The following is a 25652-nucleotide window of genomic DNA, read 5'->3' as shown; positions in this document are numbered from 1 at the left end:
TCAGCCCTCTGTATCTGGGGCCCTCTGTATCATGGGATTCAACCAACAAATTACATTGAAAGTATAATTCCTGACCAAAAATATTCAGGAAAAAAATTTCCAAAATGTTCCAAAAAGCAAAACTTGATTTTGATGTGCACCAAGTGTGACACAACACTGAATCCACACGAATGTGATGTCTAGGCACTGTTTCAAGTGTAATAAGTAATCTAGAGATGATTTAAAGTATACAAGACACATGTGCATAGGTTATATGCAAATACAACATCATTTTATATAAGAGACTCCAGCACTGCCAATCTTGGTATCCCCAGGAGGTCCTGGAACCAGCCTCAATGGATACCAAGTGACAACTGTATAAAAAACCCTTAGTTCGTGTTAGCCACTTTAAATGTATTATTTGAGCGACTAAAAATACTAAGAAACATGCCAACTATAAACAACTCATCACTTGTTTAGACAAATTACCAGATTACTTTTAGAACAAATACCTGGTCCCTGATTCTTTACCATTTTTGCTACACTGACTTCTTTGCTGTACCTCAAACATGCCCAGTAATCCCATTTCAGGATCTTTCTACTTCCTTTTTCTACTTGAAATACATTTGCCCAGTTATGACCAAAGCTTGCACCCCCTCACTCCATTCAGGTCTTGAAGAGATGGCATGACAGATTATGCTATCTACAATAGCAGCTTCTTTCTTTCTCTATCCCCTTGATAGTATATTTTTTTCTTGGTAGTACTGATTATCATCTATTATTTTCTGTCTCTATACTTCTTTAAAACAGAAGATCCATGAAGGCAGTAACTTAGTCTCTTTTATTCTCTAGCATCTAAACAAAACCTAGCATATAACAGGCTCTCAAATATTTGCTGAATGGATAAATGAAATGTTTCATTCCACTATGTGAACTATGGACTGAATTAAAACCACAAATACCTTAATATGTGTTTGCATGTGTGGCATGAGAGGGATATTCTCTAAGAAAATGAAAAAACTCACAAGACTTTTTTTCAGCTTATTTCTAAATCTCTTACATATTAGAAGTTGTGCAGAGAGATACTGCAAAGTTACTGCTTGTTGCTCTTTGCCAAGGTAATTTTTTTTCCCTTCTCCACAACTATTTTTTTTTCTTTAATAAATTACCACAAGAAACGAACTCCAAACCCCTAATATTCAGTTAATGATGCTAACTCACTCTTCAGTGATGAGAAAATAGCTAAAGAACAATGCCATGTGTTCTGCCAACTGTTTTTAAAAGAAAAATAAACATTTAATTCACATTAGAGTCATAAAGAGTTTAGGTTACAATTAACAACAGATCAAAAGGGAGACAACAGTATGTGGCAGTGATTAAAAGCACAAACTCAAGAGCTACCAAGTTCTACCACTTACTAGCAGTTGAAACTCAGACAATTATTAAGAATAAGCCACAGTCATCCAACTGCAAAATAAGGATAAATATCTACCTCTTAGTCATGCAAATTAAATGAGTTAATACACATACGTAGAGTCCTCAAGAACAATGCTTAGCTTATCAAGTGCTCAATAAATGATAGGTATGGTATGTTACATACTATATATATATATATATATATATATATATATATATATATATACATATACACACACAACATACAATACACACATATCCTTAATAGAAGATATCTAATACTTCTTAAGTGATTTGTATAAAGCATTGCTCCCACTCATTTGATAGACTCTTCCAGTATTTTTTTTTTTTTATCATCTATGTTTTACCTTTACTTCCAAATCCAATTAGGAAAAAAAGGTTCATGTGAAGTCTGGTAAAATCCACTTAGAATGTGGTCATTACCAACCTTGAATAACTCCAATCTCTGCTCAGATCCAAGGGGCAGGACAGTCATTCCTGACCACACTCCCAAATTTCAATGCATGCCTCATAAAAGCCTAAGAATAAGATCATACAAACGTAGAAAAGACCCTTAGATCCAAAGTACCAGATCCCAAGAGAGCAACAGAATCATTCCTTACCTACATCTAATAAAAGCCATCAATCTATTTTAGATTCAATGAAATTAATCTAGTTAACTCATTCAAATCAAAATCCTACCATAAATTTTTTGACCTAATCATATTTTAAGACTTCCATCCAATTAATATTAGAAAATTTACCAAGAAACATCAAAGAACATAGAATACCAAAAAGTTTTGATTCAAGAAAAGTGTAATCACAAAAGACAACAATAATAAAAGATAAAACTTAAGTCATTAATCATTTAGTAAGTTAATGTATTATCATACACCTTTATGATAAAAGTTGTACTAATTAAGATACATGTAATTAATATTAAAGTCAAGTTGAGTTAATGGTTGCAAAACTTTTCACTGTCAAAAGGTTTTTAGACAAAAATAATGCTGATAACCAATAAGAATAGCAAATAGGTAACAAAATATTGCCAGTGTAAGTGGTATAAGGCAAACATAAGTTGGTAACATATGTTTACAGCCTCAGCAACACACATACGAAGTTTGTGATATGGAAATAAACACAGAAAAAGCTAACTTAATTTTATTTAAAAATTTGAAATACCTAAATGTTCAACTATACAAGAATGGTTATACAAACTATTTTACATGTATAGATACAATATACAATAATTCTTTAAAGTTCTAAATCAATATTTTGAAGAATATGAATTATGAGAAAATGTTTAATCATTCAAACAATAATTTACTGGGCCCCTCCTATTAGTGTGACATTATGATAGATGCTGATTTACGGCAAAGCAAAAACACATGTGGGCATTGCTTCCATGACACAGTCTTATGTGAAAGATACATATTTAAAAAAAAAGAACAAAGGATTGAATCTAAAATAAATACGAAAGGCGCTCTGATTAAAAAGAAACTTGATTCTCTATAAATCCTTAACACAAAAGTAATCTATCCTTGATAGGGGTGTCAAAGAATGTTTATGATGAGGTAGAAGCTGACTAGAGATTATAGAGACTTCCAGCTGAACATGAAGGACTGAATACATGTGTTCACCTCTGTTGCTTTCTGAAACTCCCAAAGTGACAGTTAAAAAGATTTTAGGCTGGGTGCAGTGGCTCACACCTGTAATCCCAGCACTTTGGGAGGCCAAGGCGGGCAGATCACCTGAAGTCAGGAGTTCAAGACCAGCCTGACCAACATGGAGAAATCCCTCCTCTGCTAAAAATAGAGAATTAGCCAGGCATGATGGCATATGACTATAATCCCAGCTGCTTGGGAGGCTGAGGCAGCAGAATCGCTTGAACCTGGGAAGCAGAGGTTGTAGTGAGCAGAGATCGCACCAATGTACTCTAGCCTGGGCAATTAGAGCAAAACTCCATCTCACCAAAAAAAAGAGGAAAATTTTAAAGAGGCATAGCACCATTAGGATAAAGAGATTGGAATGGGATAATAAAACAACCAAGACTTCAAATTTCTGGGAACTATAAATGTAAATGGTTGAATGGTAACAGATTTCGAAGACTAGAAATCACTGAAAACACAACCTAAGCCAGTGTATATGGGGAATGCCATCAAGTAACACTCCATTTACTGTAGTATACACCTGGACAGGTTCAGAAATCAGAAGCTCTGGTTATAACTGTGTGTAAGAAAACAGAAAAGTTTAAGATTGCACGTTGAGTTTTTCAAAGAACCCTCCAGAGTCTAAGAAGGCTAGCAATTTGGCCTACAGCTCACAAGCAGAAGGCTGGAAGATCCACATCCACGATCATTTGCCAGAACAAAGAAAAGACCTAGATACAGGCATGGTGAGGGTCTCACTTGATTAACTTATTGCAATCATTACTAGTTGATAATTCCAACTATATACATTGAGCTTACAATATTCATTTTTTGTGTCTTATTTTTAATATGAATAGACAATAAAGGATCATAAAATATCTGATGAACGTCTCTAACATGAAAGAAAAAGAGAACACAACCAAATAAAAAAGAAGAACTCAGAAGCAGCACAGATATGTAAGGAACTGGAAAAACAATCTTCAAACACTATAATAGCCTCCAGAAAAATAAGATGAAACAAGAAGAAGGTGTAATTGGAAAGCTCTGAGAAGTTTTTTTAATAAGGGTTTTAAAAATTAGTCAGCAAAAGATTATAAAATAAAAAACTCAATAGAAGATTTGAAAAATAAACATAAGCTCTTCAAATGCAAAACAAGAGACAAAACAATACAAAACAGGAAAGAAAAACAGATGACGAATATACAAGGTTTAACAACTGAGGAACAAGAATTCCAAAAAGAGGTAATATTAAAAAATGGGAAGAAACTGTCAAGGAAATAATATTGCAAATTTTGAAGAACTGAATAAACCTCTGAATTAAAAGAGTCTAATAAAGATACAGCTTAATAAACTAAAAAATGAAGGTAGGAAGGAGGGTATGCATTCATATGCACACTTCGAGATCCACATTTCATTATCATGAAATTGCAGAACCACAGGCATGAAAGGATCCTAAAAGTTTCTAGAAAGAAAACCGACAACAAAAAAATAAGAAATCAAGGCAATCAGACAAATGAACAGGATTCAGAATAATGCCACACTTAAAGCAATACTGAAGGTTAAAAGACTCTGAATCAATACCTTCGATATGCTAAATTGCTAATATTTAATTCCATAGTGGCCTATCATATAAGTAGAAGAATTATGTTTTCAGACATATAGGGTCTCAAAATTTATGTCCCAACAGCAGGAAGGTAATACAAGTCCAACAAATCAAAGAAAAAGAAAGGCATAAGTCAGTAAAGAAAGGATATGGAGATTAGGACACGGATTCCACAGAAAAAAAGAAATTCCTAGGATTATGGAAGTCCCAAAATGACTGCTACATAGGGCTACAAGAATGAAAAAAAAAATCTGGGTGACAATTTCATATGTTTATATGTATTGAAAAGAGCTTTACAGTCTATGGATAAATTCTGGGATGAATTAATAATTAATATTTAGAAAACTAAGCAAATAAACCAAAAAAGACAATGATTAATTCCAGGTAAAAGAAAATTTTATAAAACAGAAAGTGTTATAGTACAAAACATACAAGGTTCCTCTATGAATATTATTTGCGTTATCTCAGTAATACAATCCCCGATTTAAACAAAAGTGGTCTTATCATTTTGGAGGACAGAGTAGGGGAAATATTGAAAGATATTTAAGTCATATTAGGGTATCAACACACAATATCTAAAATGTAGAAAATATAGAAGTACAAGCATATTATTTACAAATAAGTGCATAAAGAATCAGTTAAAAAAAAAAAAAGAGCTCACAGTGGCTACCACTAAGGAGTAGGAATCCTAAAGTAGACAGACAAGGAGGAAGAAGGAGATTTCTATTTTTTGTTGTTGTTGTTATATAAGACTTATAGCACTACTTGACTTTCAAAACTATGTACATATATATTTTTTTAAAAGTTAACCAGGTTGGCAGCCAAGCTCAGTGGCTCAAGCCTGTAATCCCAGCACTTCGGGAGGCCGAGGTGGGTGGATCACGAGGTCAAGAGATCGAGACCATCCTGGTCAACATGGTGAAACCCTGTCTCTACTAAAAATACAAAAAAAATTAGCTGGGCATGGTGGCATGTGCCTGTAATCCCAGCTACTTAGGAGGCTGAGGCAGGAGAATTGCCTGAACCCAGGAGGTGGAGGTTGCGGTGAGCCGAGATCGCGCCATTGCACTCCAGCCTGGGTAACGAGTGAAACTCCGTCTCAAAAAAAAAAAAAAAAAGTTAACCAGGTTGGATGAAAGGCAAAGATTTAATTACTGGAAATATTTTAAGTTTATAGATAGAGAATAAAAAGATTAGAAAAATTACACAACAAAATACCAATTATAGTTATTTCAGTTTGTGGGAAAAGTGACAATTTTAAAATTTGTTTCTCCTAGCGTTTCCAAATTTTCTTTAATAAATACCATTTTTGGTAACAGGAAAACAAACCCTTTAAAAAGGATAAAATGCTATTATTATGGAGAAAAAAACCTTCAGAAGAGATTCTTGGATCTATCTTCAAATACTATATGCAGTTAAAATTCATAGGTCTAATTATCCCAATTACTTGCTTTTATCACTGCAAGTTACATATAGGAAACATTCTTTTTGTTGTTCTACTTTCCATTTAAAACAAGTGATATAAATATTTTTCAAATCATATGAAAGATGCTTTGTAGTGAGTAACGGGATTGCAGTAAAGACATATATATTCTGAATAAATAAATCTGATTTTAACAAAATTCATTGTAGTTTCTGTCCAACAGGTTTTAGTACTTAAGAAAGAAATTTCAGTCTGTCGTAATTTAAATCATTTACCTAAATATTCAAAGATGCTTGGAAGAAATAAAAGTCAAGTATGTTTTTTAATGTAATAACAGACAACTATGTAATAAAACTATGTCTTTATGTAATAAAGACAACTATGTAAAAAGAAATAAAAACAAAACTTCTCTATCCATGATGTCATATTTCAAATAAGCTTTTTAAAACAAAAACTTTCACAACCACATTTTTATAATTTCCTTGTCAATCTACAGATATTCTCAATGACCAGTTAAACTCATAAATCGTACTTTCACTAAGATGAACAATTCCGAGCAGTGGAAAAGGAAAGGATTAAGATCCCATGTAGATTATGAGCGTAATCACCTCTTAAAGTCAGAATGTGTTTAATAAAATATGTATGGCTTCTATATAAATATAATTTACTACAAAGTTAATAATGATTTTTTTCCTATCAAAGGCAAGGGGTCTATAGAATAAAGAAAAGAAAAATCAATAAAGGAGAAAGAGTATGTCAATTCTAGTTACTCCCCTTTAAGATAAATGGAAACACTTCATTTAAAACTGAAAGCAGGCCGGGTGCGGTGGCTCAAGCCTGTAATCCCAGCACTTTGGGAGGCCGAGGCGGGTGGATCACGAGGTCGAGAGATCGAGACCATCCTGGTCAACATGGTGAAACCCCGTCTCTACTAAAGGTGCAAAAAATTAGCTGGGCATGGTGGTGCGTGCCTGTAATCCCAGCTACTCAGGAGGCTGAGGCAGGAGAATTGCCTGAACCCAGGAGGCGGAGGTTGCGGTGAGCCAAGATCGCGCCATTGCACTCCAGCCTGGGTAACAAGAGCGAAACTCCGTCTCAAAAAAAAAAAAAAAAAAAAAAAACAAAAACTGAAAGCATACACAGAATCCCTCTACCTTTTTAAAGATACATTCTAATATATGTGATTTTATTCCATACTCTTTTATCTTTGTTATTGGCAATTATAAAACTTTTGACTTCAGGAAACACCTGTGGCTGAAGAAAAAGTAAATTCGGTTTTGAGAAATGCATTACTTTCTCTGTCAGGGGAAATAAGGAAGAATCCTGTAAGAACAGATGACATACCTGCTTTGGCAAATATATTATTGGTATTTGTTTTATTTTGGACTTTATTTTAAAATATGCCACTAAACATTCATAGCTTTTTAAAGATCTCTTTACCATTGCTCCTTTATAGTAGTTTCTCTAGGTGTGTTCTAGACACCACATGAACTTTATCACCTCTAAGAATGGGCCTTGAAACCCACATGACTGACACACTCTCAAAGTCTGAGAACCTCTGTCTGGTTCAACAGTTCCTAAATTCTAAATGTAAGTTCTCACTATGGAGACTTTTAGAAATTTATACAAGTCATTTCGTGACTTGGTATTGTAACCTTATATTAAGGTCAGCTGAAGACAGAGAGAGGGAAAAGTAGAATTTAATTTAGTACTATCATAATCAGTCAGCACCTTAGAAGAATAACTCCTTATTTTCTTAGTGCTTATATGCCCTACAATAAACGGAGCTTCTTACTTCAGGAGTCTTAAAAAATAGGAGTGTAGCAATCAGGTAATAAAAATGACACTAGATATACAAAAACGTAGTAAATTAAAGTTTTAAAGGCGTCCACTTCTAGACATTTGTTAGTGTAAAATCACATTCTAAATTCCTTTTCCTGAATTCTCTTTAATTGCTCATAAAACATTGGTAAAGGCATTATGATCACTGACACATCTTCCCAAAAAACCATTACATAAACTACATTTCTTCCTAGAGTTTTTCAAATCAACTTTCATGAGCTAAAATTAACTACTTTTGTTTGTCCCGAATCTTTGGGGAATGATACAAGCAATTTCTGGCAAAAATATTCACACAGTAAGCCTTTTTACAAATTGTAGGGGGCAGGGAAGGAAAAGACTTTAACAATAATCACTGTCTTGTTCTTTTGTTTAAAGGGGAATGAACTGACCCGCACATGCATTTAAAAACTGCAAATTATTTAAAATAGGTATATAAATCTAAAACTGGAAAACTACAAAACAGTATTTGGCAAAGCATGATTTACTTTAACCATTTAAAAAATCCATGATTGTTCTTCCTTGAAAAGCAAATTATTTTCCAAGAATCAAGACGGTCATCAGAAAACAGGATGTTAATGGAGAGAAACCACCACAGAATAAATAAAGTAGAGGGGTCAGTGTCATTCATACTAAAGAAAGTATCTAACAGTATGTCACTCTGTTCATGATTCATAGCAAAAGACAGCACATTCTCAACAGTGTTAACTGAGCCCTGTTACACCCAGTCAGCATCAGGCAGCCCTAAACAAGCTATGCCAGGACTAGCCTCCTTTCAGTTCCTCAGATGTGACAATCTCTTCCATGCTTTTACACATGCTGGTTCTTTTGTCTAGTTGACACATTCTCCCAATATTTTTCCATCATTGTGCTGCTCAGGCTTCAGGTCTCAGCTTCCTTTATTGCACATCTAAATTAGGTACTTTCATTTATAATCTCTCTAAACACCTCATAATCTTCCTCCACAGTATTTCTAACACACAGCAGATATATGTATACTGTATTTGTGTGAGGTATCTACCTTTCCCCAGTAGGCTATACAATGAGGGCAGAGACCATGTCTGCCTCAGACAATGTGCAGTCAGTATCTAGGAAACCTGTGTAAAAGCAGACACACTTAACTGAGTAAAGTGCATTCGGTATTCCATCTCGGGTAGCCATCATTTCATATCTGTACAACTCTAACAAGACTAGACCCTTCCCACCTGCTATGCCAGACCATAAAAATATTAACATTAAACAATGGAGGTTCCCTAATGTCCTGACAAACCTGGGGAGTAGGATATGTCCTACTGGGGAGTAGGATAATGCAAATAATGTCCTGGGGAGTAGGATAATGCAAATAAACTGCAGTAAAGTGTTTTGGGCAGAAACAGGGATGAAGGGGTGCTTCTGTTAGCACAATCACTCAGTTCTCAGTTAGGTCAGGAACCTGCCACTTGGCATTCTAGAGATCTGCTTGACTGCTTTCTTCCAACAGACAGTCTCACTTTGATTAATTTTTCTTTTCCATTAGACTTAAGGGTAGAATTGAATACAAATTTACTACTCTACCTTTTACCTCTGTGGTAGCCAGAAGTGGTACTCACATCCCTTGGGTGGCAGACCTGGCCAAAATTGAGCAGAGCTGATCTATGTAGTTAACAGAATGTTGCGGAAATGATGGTATGAGACTTCTAAGGCTAGGAAATAGAAGACATTGGGATATTCGTTTTGAGCTTTTATCACTTTGGAGCATATAAGCAACCATGTAGTAAGAAAAAATTTAAAGCCCTGAAGAGAGGTCCATGAGGCAACAAACGGAGTTCTGCCAACAGCCAGCCATGTGAGTGTACCATCTTGGAAAAAGATCCTCCAGTTCCAGTCATGCCTTCAGATGTCTGCAGCCTCAGCCAGTATGCTGACTGCTACTTCATGAGAAATCCTCAGCCAGAAGTAACCAGTTGAACTGCTCCCAAATTCAAACCCACAGAAATTGTGTGAGATGATGTTTATTGTTTTGATCTGCTAAATTTAGGGATAATTATACAGAGATAACTAATATCTCTCCTCACTCAAGCTCAGTTTCCTATTTTCACCATTAATATAAAGAGAAACAATTCATTTAAAAAATTTCCCCTCCAACTCCTTTCTCCTTTTTCATCAGATCCCATAAGAAAGACAAAACAAATGGCAGGTTTGTAAAACAGCATTTAAAAAGAATAAAATAATATCCATTTTGTTTTTTAGGGGAAAATAACTTTTTTTTAAATTAAATAGAGGACAGGATTTCCTAAAAGGGATGAGAAGGTAAGATAGAAGAGTTGAAACAGAGGGCAAAAAACTGCCCTTAAGAACAGAAATGGAAAGAAGGAAAACAAATTCAGAAGTTAAATCCTGGATGGTTTATTCCACTTGCTACCACCTTGTTTTAGCAGATTCTACTGAGGTCCAGACCAAAGAAAAAGGTACAATAATGAGAGTATGGAGACGAAGAAAATATACAATATGATATCCCAGAAGGCAGCTAAGTTTGTATTAATAAGAAAAGGAAGAAAAAAAAAAAAAAAAACAAAGTGGCAGCACTTAGTACCAAGATAATTTTAAATAGGAATATGATGGTGCATTGTAAAAATATCAGCCTTATCTTTTTTATATTATTCAGAGAAGATTTCTCATTTTTTTTCTCTTTTAAAAAAATCCCATCATAAAACATATGGAGAATATCAAATATTCTCCACATGTTTTGCAGAGATATGGAGAGACTTGTCACCACAATGCTTCCTAAGGGTGGTTAGTGGGCATGGTTTTCCCCTTCTAACAGCCAAAGATGATTTTTCTAACTTAAAAATGTTGAATTCACTTGAGATTTAAAAACATATATATCTATATATATATGTAATTCCCCTTTGCCTTCCATTTCCTTTTCAATGTCCTCTTTTTTGGTTTCCCTTCACTTTTACTATAACCCAGGCTAGCCAAAAGAAAAACTGAGGTAACAGTGTCACAATGAACATTTTGTCTAACGCGTTTAAAAAACCTTTTGAAAAAAAAAAGACTGGAAGAAACAACAATGAAAAACTTTTATTATCCACTGGTAACAGTTAATAATCTTGACTTTATCTTATACTAGAGTTTCCAAGAGTTTTCTTTCTTGAGAAGTCAAGGATATAAACAGGAAATTTCTTAATCATAAGCTGCTGGCTTCTATTCTAAACGGTGGATCTAAGACAAACCATTGAAACTGCCAGCGTAACAGTGAAAAAGAACAAGAGCCTAGACAAAGATACTAAAAAAAACTAAGCTGAATTTTGGTTAGAAGCAAAAAAATGAAACCCAAACCAACATCCCCCAAAACTTGACATATAACTTTAAGTTTATATGAGGAATTACTATTAGCACACATAATCAACAATCACTAATATCTGCTCAACTTCTCAAGCTCCTTAAAATTAAGGAATTGAAAAGACAAGGAATTCTTTTTACAAGCAAAATCCATAAACAGAACAAAATAGTTAGATATGTGGTCAGTATTATCAACTTAGCCCCACATCATCACCTCCCTGTCAATATGGAAGTTTATAGAGTTTTTAGGCCAAATCTTGTAAGAAAATTCTAATTTGGCTTCATCGGATTAAAAATGGAGAAAGTTTACAAAGTAATCCATGATTTTGATTCCATGAGAGACTTAGAGCCAGAATCAAACAGTTAAGTTGCTCCTGAAATTCTGACTCACAGAAACTGTGTAAGGTAATAAATATTTATTGCTGTTTTAAGCTGCTAAGTTTTGAGATAATTTTTATGCAGCAATAGATAAATAGTATCTGTCATGACTCAAATTGACAATTTGGTAGATTTCCACCATTGATATAAATGACAATGAGTTATATTGCATAAAGAAATATATAATAATTACTTTTTATCATTTTATAAACAGTAACATACAGCCAAAAACAACTATGTTAAATGAATTTCTTTAAATACGATAATTAGTGAAGACTGCTACTGTAGGATAAGTGGGCTGATTCTTTTTCCTAATTTGTCTCAACTTCTCTGAAGAGCTATTTTTCACCTCAGAGAAGCTACTATAAAATATTCCCCTTTCAAACCCTATGACAGTAGAAGAAAAAATGAGAAAGGATGTTAACTAGGGATAATTCTAGGCTGGAATCACTGCAAATTGTGAATACAAGTATCCCAAGAAATATTTTTAGTATTTTTTTACTTGAAAGAATTCTAGAAAACTGACTAGTGTATACCTTTAGATCCATTCTTCATTCTCCAGTGAACTGAACTATGTCTCTAAATAGTAAATTTTCCTTAAATTGTAAGTCAATGAAGGTGAGTTCACATTAAGCAACAAAAGAAAAAGTATGAAATTTCATAAAAACAAATATTGTCAGTAATAAATGTATTACAGAATTTTGTAGTATATACAGGTGCTATGTAAGGTTCACTTTCATATAAAAACTAGTAAGATAAGCAAATTGGCATATAATATAAACATACATCTTTTTAAAAAAGTCACCTACCCTTAAGAGGATCATGTTCTGCTCTCATAATATCTATAAGCGAATTTTCCAAAGAGTGCATATTCAAACTGTCATACATTCTATTTCGATCCTGAAAGAGAAGAGAAAAAAAGACATCATAATCTATGCACTTTTTCCAAAAAGTGATTATAAAAATACTAAGTTCTCCTACATAAAAATAGGACATCTGATGAACATATTACTAATTAATCAGTATCCCACAAAATATCAATAACTAAAGATCTCATGAGCTACAATGTTTCTTGCATTGGAGGACATTATTTTCAGTACATTTATCTCTTAAATCTTTTATCAAAAATAATCTAATTTTACTGGCAATACTAATGCAATACAGTAAAGTAATTTCTATGGTAATCTTTCTCTATGAAGTTTCCTAAAATATTATACACACAGAAAGCATTTTTTGGTTAATTTATAAACTTTTCCCACATATTTAGGAAGACAGACACTGGCATGTGGAAAATAAATATTTGGGAGAAAACATTTTAGTTCCATAATTGCACCATACTTTAAACATCTATCAAACATTTTGTTATCTGACATAGTCTGAATTTCAACATGAGTGCATAAACATCTTATATGGTAAAAATCAAAAGCATAAGACACTAATACCAGAACAAAGACTAATACCTAGAATATTCATATTCATATCTTACTCTCTTAAAGTGCTTCCATATTTGTCTCTGCATTTTAACCCTCACCAACTCCCCTGAAAAATTGGCAGATGGAGGAGGGAAGAGTAAAACCACAGTAATCCCATTAAGTTGCTACTTCACCAAGTCTCCAAAGTCTTGTGTTGTCAGATCCTTGTTTGCTGAATGTTCAATCCCTCCACTTGCTTATCTGAAAGAATCTGACTCTTTAATGTCCCATGAATTTTTACTGTATTCTGTTCAACACATACTCAATGTACCTGGAAAAAGATAAGTAAGGAACTACTAGAGGAAGCTCTGGCCCATGCCCTCCAAATAATCTAGGAGTCTCCCCAAAATACCCACACAGTTAAGTATGTTGTGTACATGCATGTGCAACCTTATGTATATGTGGGGGAGGCAGGATATACCATTCTAAACTCTCAAAAAATGACTGCCACAGAAAATGGAAAGGGAAGAATCTGAAAATTAAGTGGAAATAAAAGTCCCAATAGAAATCAAAATAAGGTACTTATTAACCTGGGTCCATGAGCTTCAATAGGGACCAGAGGTCTCTGAGATTATACATAATATACTGTACATGGGTGTACAGTAGTCCCCCTTTTCAGCATTTTGCTTTCCATGATTTCAGTTATCTGTGGGATAGTACAATATGATATTCTGAGAGAGAGAGATATGCCACATTTACATAACTTTTACTACATTACATTTTATAATTGTCCTATTTTATTAGTTATTGTGTTAATCACTTTCTGTGCATAATTTATGATTTAAACTTTGTCATATAATGTTTGCATCAGAAAAAAACAGCATATAAAGGCATTGTTTGCAGTTTCAGGCATCCACTGATTGTCTTAGAATGTATCCCTCATGGATAAGGGGGGACTAGTGTATACGTAATTTTGTTTTTTTCCTGAAGAAAAGATTTATAGCTTTCATCAGTTTTCCACTGAAGTCCACAATTCAGAGAAGACTTAGAATCAGTTCTTCAGAAAGCTGAAAAAAACCTAAGGAGCTTTCCTAAAAATATGTTCATTCATTTACTCTATTTTGATGCTTAAATTAGGGTTGTAGCCTTTTTTGAGCTAGGGGTTCAGAATCAGTACTGTAGACTAAGTAAGTTGCTGTCAAGGAGTTTAAAAGGGTAAAAAGTAACACTGAATGATGGAAAGAATGCTAGACTGGAGGCTCTTATTCCAGCTTTACCACCAATTAACTCTATCAGTACTTTTTATTGATTTTTACTGAAAGGCCCCTGAGGTAAAACACATACATCAATAACAGCTGCTCACTAGAACAGTGACCTTGATTAGTGACGGAGTCACAAAGAATTAATGAACTCTAACAGTGGTTTCTAAACGTGAGCATGCTTCAGAATCATCTGGAAGGCTGGTTAAACACATCAAATGAAACTCATCAAATTCAGTAGGTCTGGAGTGGCACCTGAGAATCCGTATTTCTAACAGGTTCCCAGGTGACACTGATTCTGCTAGCCTGGATATCACACTTTTTAAGAAACAATTAGTTTCTTCCTCTGAAGTCATTAAATCTCTCTGGGCTGTGGTTCCAACTTCTAAAAATAATCATGTCAGGCTAGATGATGCCTAAAGTCTCGTTAAAAATTATAGAAAAAAACAGACTCAAAATACTGTAAAATAAATAAAATATTAATAAAGCTGAAACAGAGAAGAGGATGGCATACAGGCAAAAATGACATACTTATTTTAGGAATCTATCCAAATATTTCCATTTTCTCTGTGCTTCCACTATACTGTGTTCATAACTAATTTGTTGATTTTCCTGTCTCTCCCACTAAACTTCTAAGTTGATTAAGGATAGGGACTATCTAATTACAGAATACAGCTAGTTCTCAAATGTCTGTTGAATGAATACTCCTTTATCTCCACCATAAAAACTTTATAAAAATGTAAAAAAAAAAAATTGAGTTCTGTGAGGAGAAAGACTGCACTTTTAAACAGTAATTGTAAAGGTCTATAAAGCTTTCTCAGAATCCTCAAGGGAATAGGTAGTCAAATGTTAACTGACTAAACTGAGACAAGCATCAGATTAATGTGGCTTGCTATGAACCTGAATTTCCAATCACCCAATGGAAGATTAAGTACTATTATACTGAAAGTTCCCAGATGTATTTAAAATAGAATTATAAAATCTTTAAGCTGTAATGATAAAAATTAATGTTGATATAACAAAGCAAAAAATTCCTCTGAAGATATGCCATGTCATGAAAGTTCTAAGAGTATATTGTAAATACTTTAAAATACTTTATTATCCTACTTACCCTAAATCCCCACAAAGGGAATATATTTACAGTTCATAGTTATATTTTTAGGTTGATGATTCTGAACAGAATCAGCCTATGTCCAGTCAACCAATGACCTTAATTAATGGTAACTATTAAATCACCCGAACAATATTTCCCAAGTAACTTCCTTTTTCTAGAAGAGCTGGAGGAAAGTACCCTTGAGGTGTGAGCTTGCTCTGGAGCATAGCAGAACTATTGCATGGGTCATGGACAATATTTAAAGTATAAAAGAGAAAATCCTTTAGCTATAAATATCAGTGACCACTATATAATCAATTCTGAGAGGTGTTATTCAAAAAGGCTGCATGTATTAATAACTTCATCCTGAAAATCTATATCTAACTGAATCAGTGAGACGCCTACTTATAAGGTCTCTTATTTTCCCTTTTCTGTTAAGTATTTGATCCTAAACTCCTACTCTAGGAAAGAAAACAGCACAGCTATTTTAAAACAACTAGCTTGGTTATGCTTTGTAAAGCATCAGCTGAATCCCATGTGATTTTTAAAGCAACAAACATAAAATAGCCTTGGGCAACCAAAAAGCACATGACATCTCAAAACTGCTTTTTAAATTTAATGAAACCTATAGACTTACATGCAAAAGATATAGATAATTATATTAAATAAATTGTGGGAATTAAAATATGACTTCTGAAAAAATAGAAACAAACCTGGTTATAAAACAAAAGCTCATGCATTCTTCTGAAATAAAGATATTAGGAAAAATTGTGTTCATACAAACTGCCATCAGTTTAAAAACTAAATAGAAGAACTAAGGCAATTTTCCAGTGACCATGAACACACCAGAACTAATTATCATTAATAAATATGGAAAATCATAGCAATGTAATTTACATTTATTACAAGGTTATTTGAAAACACCAAAATATTTCACAAAAATAAGACAATGAGGAAAGGTGTGCATGAAATCTATTCTAAAATATAAAAACAAATTGGCAAAGAATCAACTAAATGGGCTTTCAGAAACTGAGATTATAGAATCTCACAATAACTGACAGAATAAAATAAGAAATCATTTTTGAAAAAGGTATAATCTCTTTTATTGTAATATTTATTTCATGGTTTTTCTTAAACCCAGACATTTGCCACAAACACTATGTGAGTGTCAGTAAAAGCTTACAAAGGTTGAAAAACACAGGAAAAAAAACAAAGTAATCTTAATCTTGAAAAAAGATGACCTAAAAAAAGATGATAAACACTGAAAAATAACTAAGGAGATCAATGCAGAATATTAGAAATAGTATGACAAAGGGAACTCAAACTTCATTACAAGAACTTTCTGAAGAGATATTAAATTTTTTGCTGGGATATATTAAAAACTCTGTTTTATTTCCAAAGAAATGGTCAATCAGAAACTTTTCCTCTTGAAAATGAGGTACTCTTCCAAAGAAAAATAAGACTACAGAAAACCCCTATATTCTTATATTTAATGATATAGCAGATGCCTGAACATGTATTATTCTGCTTAACTAGGAAGATCAGCTTTTATTGTACTTGTAATGTTTGTGTTTAGTTCTCTAATTTTTACTTTAAAATAAAGCAATGTAGTGCTAATATTGTCTTTAATTTTAAGTAAATATTGATCATACATTCCTGTTACACAATGTTATTTCCCCATACTCAACTAGCAGCAGATGACGTGCTACTCTGCTTTACTGTATAACGTAGTACTCAATCTCATAAGCTCTCTTCTCTTTCTCTAGTTGTTCCACATAGATAATCCTTATTCATCCAACTCAACTCTTACCTTCTCTAAGACAAATAATTTTTTTATCCATATATCTCAAGGGTAATTAAAACACGTACAGAACGAATTAAGATATATTTCTTGAATTTTCTCTATTAATTTTGAACCTCAACACAGGGTGTTAGTCATAGGAGAAAAAAAAATCAAATGTTTTAAAAGGCCAAAGCTATTTTGGTACTCACAAGAATTAAAGAAAACAGAAAGTCAAGAACAATTAAAGAACTGAACACAGAGTAGGAAACCAAAAGAAAGCATCCATTACTTAAGTTGTATACAAGAGTCCATTCTTTTTCATTTTCAATGGCCATGTAACAGTTTGATGACTTTGAATATCCCTGAAATTCATCTGGTTTTTGAACCACTATTTAAGAAATGCTTTATCAGATAAACAAATTGGACTTGGTATGCATCTATATACTGTTTTTTGTGTGTGTGTGTGTGTGTGTGTGTGTGTAAGGTGAGTAAAGACTCAAATAATATTTTTCTGAGACAGATCTCTAAATTACCATTTACCACATTATCACAATAGCCTATTAAAGATTAGTGAAAACTATCTTTAATTAATTCAAGGTAGTTTATTATGTGACATGCTCAAGCACTGCAAGTAGAACTAGAGTTGATATACTGATAATTCCCCAGTTGAAAGGCAGGCTGATATGCATATATATACTTCACGAACTCAATTATAGTTGCAAGACACTACGTTGTTTACAGTGAGCTAATATGTCATATGTAAACTTGTTAGTAATAATAACCTCAGTTAAAGGACATTTACTCTTTATGTTTTGAATAAATATACTGTAACCTTAACATCAAACTGAAAACTCCTATTTTTTTGGGAGGAGGGAGTGGTGTCTTGTTACGTTACCCAGATGGACTCAACTCCTGGGCTCAGGCAATCTTCCTGCCTCAGTCTCCCAAATAGTGTACGTTGCTGGATCTGGCTGAAGATTCCATTTTAATATAATTTAGAACTCACACTTTTGAGTATGATTCTTGCAAGCGTAACTAGTTAATGACATTTTAAAGTAGAATAATTAATAGCCCTAAAGAAATTCATGGAGATATGTTAGGCCACAGTAGTAGCTCAAGCCTGTATTCCCAGCACACTGGAGGCCATGTCAGGTGGATCATGTGAGGACAGGAGTTCTGAAACCAGCCTGGCCAACATGGTGAAACCCTGTCTCTACTACTAAAACAAAAATTATCCAGGCGTGGTGGTGTATGCCTGTAATCACAGCTACTGGGGAGGCTGAGGCACAAGAATCGCTTCAACCCACAAAGTGGAGGTTGCTGTGAGCAAAGATAATGCCACTGCACTCCAGACTGAGCAAGAGTGAAAGAAAGGAAAGGAAAGGAAAAGGAAAAGGGAGAGAAAGGAAATAAGAGAGAGAGAGAGAGAGAGAGAGAGAGAGAGAGAGAAAGAGAGAGAGAGAGAAAGAGAAAGGGAAGGAAAGAAAGAGAAATCCATACAGATCTACTCATTTTAAAGTCAGAAATGTTTATAATTTACATTTCTTTTAAAAAGTTTTAAATTTGAGGGTTTTCTATTTTTTAAAAAAAGCTAATTTAAAATAAAATTCCAACCCACAAAATTTTACATATAACAAAAATAAAAATCAACCTACAAAACTAGTTCTTTCCTATTCATTGAATTCAATTACATGTTCAGCTCTTGATATAGGTTAACCCGCAGTATCCAACTATAAGAATTAAGACTTCAGTTTCGGCCGGGCGCGGTGGCTCAAGCCTGTAATCCCAGCACTTTGGGAGGCCGAGGCGGGTGGATCACGAGGTCGAGAGATCGAGACCATCCTGGTCAACATGGTGAAACCCCGTCTCTACTAAAAATACAAAAAATTAGCTGGGCATGGTGGCACATGCCTGTAATCCCAGCTACTCAGGAGGCTGAGGCAGGAGAATTGCTTGAACCCAGGAGGCAGAGGTTGCGGTGAGCCGAGATCGCGCCATTGCACTCCAGCCTGGGTAACAAGAGCGAAACTCCGTCTCAAAAAAAAAAAAGACTTCAGTTTCATAATTTTGTATTATATTCTAGGCCCTAATCAGTTTGAGACTAAAGGAAATAAAAAGTTAAACGTTTTAAAATAATGTGCTTGTTAACAAAAATGTACTAGAATTACATTGCATATGATGACAAAAGGTCAAAAAATAATCTCCTCAAGTATTTAAGTGACTAAGTATCTTCTATAATTTAATTTTGACAAAGAATGAGAAACTACCCAACATTTTAAGATATCAATTTCATTTTGTAGCTACTGCTATATTTTTAAAAGCATCAACTTCAAATACCTCAACCTTTATAGAAAGACAGAAACACAGAACAACTTATGTATAAATACCGTTAGGGTACTTAGAGGAGACAGTGACATTGCTTTCAAGTCCAGCTGAAATGTCACATACTACCTCCACTGCCTTAGACTAATGCCTTAGACCCTTTGCTTAAAGAAACCAAGAGGCTGGTATTCTAAAAATAGAGGCTAGGGGGTGGGGGAGCAGGGAGGAAAAGAAATGGCCAAAAGAGATCAGAGAAAGTATAAAAGCTGGCTGAAAGGCCTTAAAGGACCTAGTTCAAGGTCCTCCTTTGACAGATAAGGAAACTATAACCCAAAGAGATGAAAGCTCATAAACTATGTTATTCAATGTCAAAAAGACTATGAGGAAGAGGAAGAAGATCTAAGTTTCAGGTCTTCTTTCCTTCCAGTTCCATTTACTTCCTATTATCTTCCCCCACCCCCTCACCCCACCCCACCATCACTGTCTTCTACTTCATCACATCACACCTCTGGCTCAAGAGTCCAAAGGGAATGCCAATATCTCAGCAGTTTACCAGTGTTTATCTTTAAGCACCAAAATTCTTCACCCTAAAATAAATTTCCCTAAAATCTTAGGTTATGAAACAGGTAAAAGCAGGGTAGCTTTGACCAAAGTCTAAGTGGGAGGGCAGCCCCAATGGTGGCAGCCCCAGAGGCTGGTTTAAAAGCTTCCCTTTCATTATCACCCCTGTCTCCTCTCAAGCATTCCACCAATTGAAATCAACTCAATAACCTGGTTTCTCAACATCTGCCCCTGCCTCATGGACCTTTATGCCAGCTTATTTGTATTATTTTCCATAGATACTTATTTCTCCTATATGTGTATCCATCCTATCACTTCTTCCTGCACGAACAGAATAATTATGTCCTTTTCTATATGAAAATATTTCTCCTGCCAATTTCAAAATAATTATATTAATTTTCTTCTCCTAAACATACCACCTCCTAGGCATTCATGTATTGAATTTGAACAATACAAAAATGCTATCATAAAAATGTCACTAATAAGGCTTAACTAGACTATAGAAGAGAAGAGAGTAGAAGTAAATAGTTATATTAACAAGACAGTACATTGCAAATTACATGCAGTAACTACCATTTCTAAGTGAAGACACTAGCAGGACTACCTTGGAAAATAGGCAGGACTTGGCTAAAACAATTGCTAGTGGTTGATTATCAAAATTAGTGCTAATCTTCTAGATTAGAATGCTACTTACAAATGTATTATTAATCTGTTAATATCCTTACTTGTAAAATCATCTCATGCTGATAAATTAACCAAGGAAGAGACTCAGAATAATATAGCCCCATTCCTGTAACACACATAATGTTATGTCTATACTCATTCAAACTTGAGCTCTGTAAGAAAGAACCTTCATATATAAGGACTGAGTTTTCTATACCCTGTAGTAATCCTTACCACCTGGTACCTAGTATACATTCAGTTTGCAGAAAGAGAGTATTTTGTGACCAACAAAGGTGTGAATGTAATTTGACTAAGACTAACTCCCAGTTTTTTGACTAAAACTTTCTCCCTAGGAAACCTGATTATTTGGAAAAAGTCTGGGTATAAAAGCAGTAACAAAATTAAGAACACTAGGCTATATGTTTTTTTAATAAAGGTGAAAAACTGAACCAAGACAAATCTTTTTTAGAAATATATCTCAAAACAAATGTAGAATTCATGACAAAAATTTACTGAAAACTTCTATGAAACACTGATTAAATATAAAGCTGGATGTTAAGTAAACATGATTTTGTACCTAATTGCATATAATTTTGAAAAGAAATACAATCTGTTTAGTTTGACTGATGTTTAAAGTCAGGTGCTCTTGTGTAAATAATCCCTTTTTCCAACAAAAAAAAATTATGTTTTAGAAATATAGAAGGATTATTCATTGCTCTTAAATTTGAAAATAAAAAACTCTTATATTAAATAGTTCAAATCTGGTGATCCTTAAAAAATAAATTGCTTCAGTGTCCTCTAACATATGCTACCATAAGTATAATAAGAAAGTAAATAACAAATCCTACTCATAATATAAATACTAAACTCCTAACCAAAATCCTAAAAAGTATACACTGTGCAGCCTACCTGGTCTATTCTGGATGTTCCGGCTGCAGTGCACCAACTATCTTGGAGTGAATCTGAGCCCCAAGCTGGCAACTGCAAACTAGATCTCACCTTCAATAGCATAGAAGTTTTCATCAGAAATGAGCAGTTGTCTTCCCCAAACCCACCCAAAGAAAGAAAGAAAATAAAAAATAAAGCTCTATCATAAATCCTCATTCCATTCATTAACAGTTTAAGAAAAACAAAACCAAACAAAAACCTCACTTGCAATAGCCATAAGGAAACTTCGACAAAATAATAAAAAGCCTGAAAAAAAAAAAAAAGGTCTAATCATCATAACTATTAGGCCACATTTAGGAAGCATAATATGTGAATTAGTGAAAATAAATTTAAATTAGATATGAAAAGCCCTAATATTATTTTCCCACAATCATAGCTGTACTAAGTATATCCTAATATCCTAATATATATACAGCTGATCATAGTCAAATCCAAGAATAGTTACAATTACAGAACATTTTAGCTTATCTATGTTATAGGAGAAACAAATTTTGGTGGCCCATTAGAGTTTATAAAGTAAAGCATTCTTAAAGAGCTGTCAATTGAAAGCTTCAACATGTATTTAATAAACACAACAAGGTTTTCTATGTTTTACTAAGCTTATTTTCCATTTAGTGTTAGAGAATTTTTTTACACTCTCAATTTTCTCTGTATAGATATCTCAACCTTTGTTAATTAAATTACATGCTTAAAAATTAGAACTTTATTTGAAAGAATGTTAATTTTACCACACTACTATCACCACCACCCAACTACCTATTTTGAAAGCTTAACATGAGAGATAAGGTTATTTACATACCATTCTTACCTGTAAGGGTAAGAGTGTATTACTATTGTTGTCTGTTCTGAAAACATTATCTTCAATCCAAGATTTTGGAGTCAGTGATGGAGTTGAGCGAGTAAATTTCGGTGGTGCAATGACATTACCAGAAAACGGTTTCTTCAATGGAGATATCTGATTCATAGTTCCTGGAATTCCCATGTTTCCGGTTCTACGGTGATCTCTACCATGCATTGCTCCCCAGGACATACTTCCAGTGCCCCAGCCACTGCTCTGATGGTTGCTCCAGGGAGATTGTTTCAGAAGAGGCTGGGGAAAACGTATCTATTTAAATTATGGCATTTTAAGAGTTTACAATTCAAATTCAAATTTCAGACCTAAGAATTTATATAATGAAATATATAATGACAAAAGAATACCTCTTTTCTAGCTTATATAAGTTAATAGTCTTGAGATCTTTTTACGTGAAATCATATTTGATGCTGGTAAAGTTTTCATCTTCTTGTCTACTATAAATATCATATTTTATGACAGTTATGAAAACAGAACCATCACTTTTTTCCTTCAAAAATAACTGTATACGTGATAAATATGAAGAAAAAATAAATTGAGATTAACTTTGAAGATTCTTAAAGATATAATCTACACAGTGATCTAAAAGAAACCCTATTATGCTAGGCACACAACTAAAAATATGGTCTTTGTTAATTAAAATATCCTACTCATCCAACTGAAATATTTAGACTTCATGTTTCCAAAACAAGTTGCACTACCACAAAGTGGTAATTTACTCAATTGCACAAATTAAAAACGCCTTTTAGAATAAGAACAGCATAGAAACTATGTCATTTTTCTACATTGTTTATTTAACTGTTAGGGCATTTTATTCCAGTTTTAGTACAGTTTGTTTTAAAGTGTTTTTGTTTTTATTTCACTTAATTATCCATGAACTGTGAAGCAATTATCTGATGTTGCCCATAGGTGGATCCACTGAGGTATACTGCCAACTAACTGTATGCTTTGATTATTCCAGTAGAGATCCTGATACAAGTCTCCATCAAGTTGATTTGTTTTCAAAAGTAAATTACATCCTAATCTAAAACCTGGGGCAAGAAAAGTTAACTCATTAAAGAATGGAAATCCCACCGAAAGGTTGTAATTGTAATTTGGGGTTTTTGGTTTTTTTTTTTTTTTAAAGAAGTGCTCATTGCTGGTAATTCTACTGTCAATAAGTTTATACTTTAAAATTTGGTGTTAAGACGTATCGAAAGAAGTATGAGCCATACAGTTACCAAAAACAAATATGGTTCTCTTAAAATTGAACCTTTTATAAGACAATTAAAAAAGAAAATCCTGATCTATAGCACCAATGTTTAAAAACTTTCAAATGCTAACATAATCATGAGTATATATATTACTCCTTCCCCCTCCACAGAGTCCCAAAGCATAAGTAGGGAGCCATGGACAAATCACTTCATTCTTGAGGGCCTTACTTTCCTTATTAAATAAGTTAATGCTCAGTTATCTTCCAGTGATCTAAAATTCTATATGAAAGCTGTGTGACCTGTCACACTCCATGGCTAGACATATTTTTTGTCCAAAAGGAGATTACAGTTAAATATGGATCATGGTATATGTTATTCCAGTGCTTTGTATCACAACTTTTAAGAATACAAAATTACCTATAGATAATTTTCTGTGGACAAGTTTCCAGTTAACAAAACGAAGACCCTGAGACACAAAAGACAGTTGCTGAGGATTATAAAAATCACGTAAAAGTGGAAAGTTATTTCAAAACCCCTATCTTCAAACCTTACAGGCCACATTCTCTTTTGTAAGAAAGAAATTAGCGATTCGACAAAAACTAACTGTCACTTCGGGTTATTTAGATAAACTGTTAACTTTGACTTAGGTTACTTCATATAGTATTCACTCTGAAAAGGGTAATCCTTGAAAACTCTGGTCTACTGAAAAAGTTATGGGGTTAAGGTCAAATTTTGCTTCTCTCTCAATTCTTAAATCACGAAAATGGAAAATGGCCTTAAACAGAATGAACACTGCAACAAATGCTAACAAGATTAAAAACTAACAAGACATTCTTTCAACGTCAACTCACCAAGCCACCGGTCACCCAAAAATTGTATTGAGGGAATAACAAAAATAAAAATCTTAAATCAGAAAAAATCCAGATAAATACTCTGCCCAGTGTTATTTCATAATATTACCTACTTAAAATACACACGGCCCACATATTCCCTTGTAGAAGGTTAAGGCCACCGAAGAAAGCACCGAAAGTCTAGGAGATACACTAATCCCAGTTCCACGTTTAGTTTTGTCCTAAAACCCACAAAACATGACCCCAACATTGAAAAGCACACTAACTAGGACAATCATGGGGTATCTTGCTTTGAACCGGAGCCGTCACCAACAGTTTCTCTGTCCCAGTCCTGTGACAACCGAGGACGCGGCCCCGCGGGAACCAGGTCCGGCGAAGAACGCTGCCGGCCGCTCCCTCCCGACTCGCTGGCGGCCCAGGGTGCGGCGCTGCCGGCAGGTTGACCGTGGGCGGAGCTTCGGGAGCGGCACGAGGGACCCCCGGGCGGGATGTGGCTTCAGGGCGAGATCCCGCCGGCCAATTAAGAATAAAACAAACTCCAAAGAAAAAAATGCCTTTCCGCTTTCCCTCATTGGACGGCGGGGCAGAATCACGGGCTCCCCCGCACGCACCTTCTCCGGCAATTGTATTTCTCCTGCCCAAGTTCACTTCCCACGGCCGCTCTTCCGAGGCCCCCGGCCCGCCCCGGGTCCTCGCTGCGCCTCCCCGAGTCGGCGGTCCCGGACGGCGGCCCTCCAGGCCCGGGGCACACGGCGGAGCCCTGGGTGCGCCCGCTAGGAGGGCCGGGGAAAGTCGCCGCGTCCGGCCGCCCGGCGCCCCGGCGCTATTCAGCCCCTGCCCCAGCCCCGGCCCCTACCGCCGCGCCGGGACGTTCGAGGGGGCGCCGGGCCAGCGGCGGCTCCCAGAGCGACCTGGTCTCCCAGTCCCCGTGGCCCACGGTGGCCACTGCCCTGCTGCGCTGCCGGAGGCTGGGGTTCCGCGTCCTGTCACGGTGGCCAGCCCTCCCGGTCCCACTCCTACTTGGCCGAGTGGCTCCCGTCGCGGCTTCTCTCCGAGCTCAGGCCGGGTCCCTGACCTCCCCGCCGCCGCCTTCGTCCCCCACC

The 25652-nt window shown here is 35.0% G+C and overlaps 1 protein-coding gene across 10 annotated transcripts in view; it reads right to left on the bottom strand.

Annotated features, from left to right (window-relative positions):
- CPEB2 (cytoplasmic polyadenylation element binding protein 2) overlaps nt 1-25652 on the bottom strand; it is a 67177-nt gene that overhangs the window by 39716 nt on the left and 1809 nt on the right. For 2 of the 10 annotated variants that reach the window (XM_074395901.1, XM_074395902.1), the window contains exons 2-4: nt 22452-22742; nt 21614-21703; nt 12421-12511 (exon numbers count right to left, since the gene is read on the bottom strand). In XM_074395901.1, the coding sequence (XP_074252002.1) occupies nt 12421-12511; nt 21614-21703; nt 22452-22742 (472 nt within the window). The other 8 variants (XM_039468531.2, XM_039468532.2, XM_074395903.1 and 5 more) reach the window with 5 other exon arrangements.

Source organism: Saimiri boliviensis, chromosome 3 (assembly GCF_048565385.1).
Source record: "Saimiri boliviensis isolate mSaiBol1 chromosome 3, mSaiBol1.pri, whole genome shotgun sequence".
Classification (NCBI taxonomy): Eukaryota; Metazoa; Chordata; class Mammalia; order Primates; family Cebidae; genus Saimiri; species Saimiri boliviensis.
This window is presented reverse-complemented; position numbering and strand designations above follow the sequence as displayed.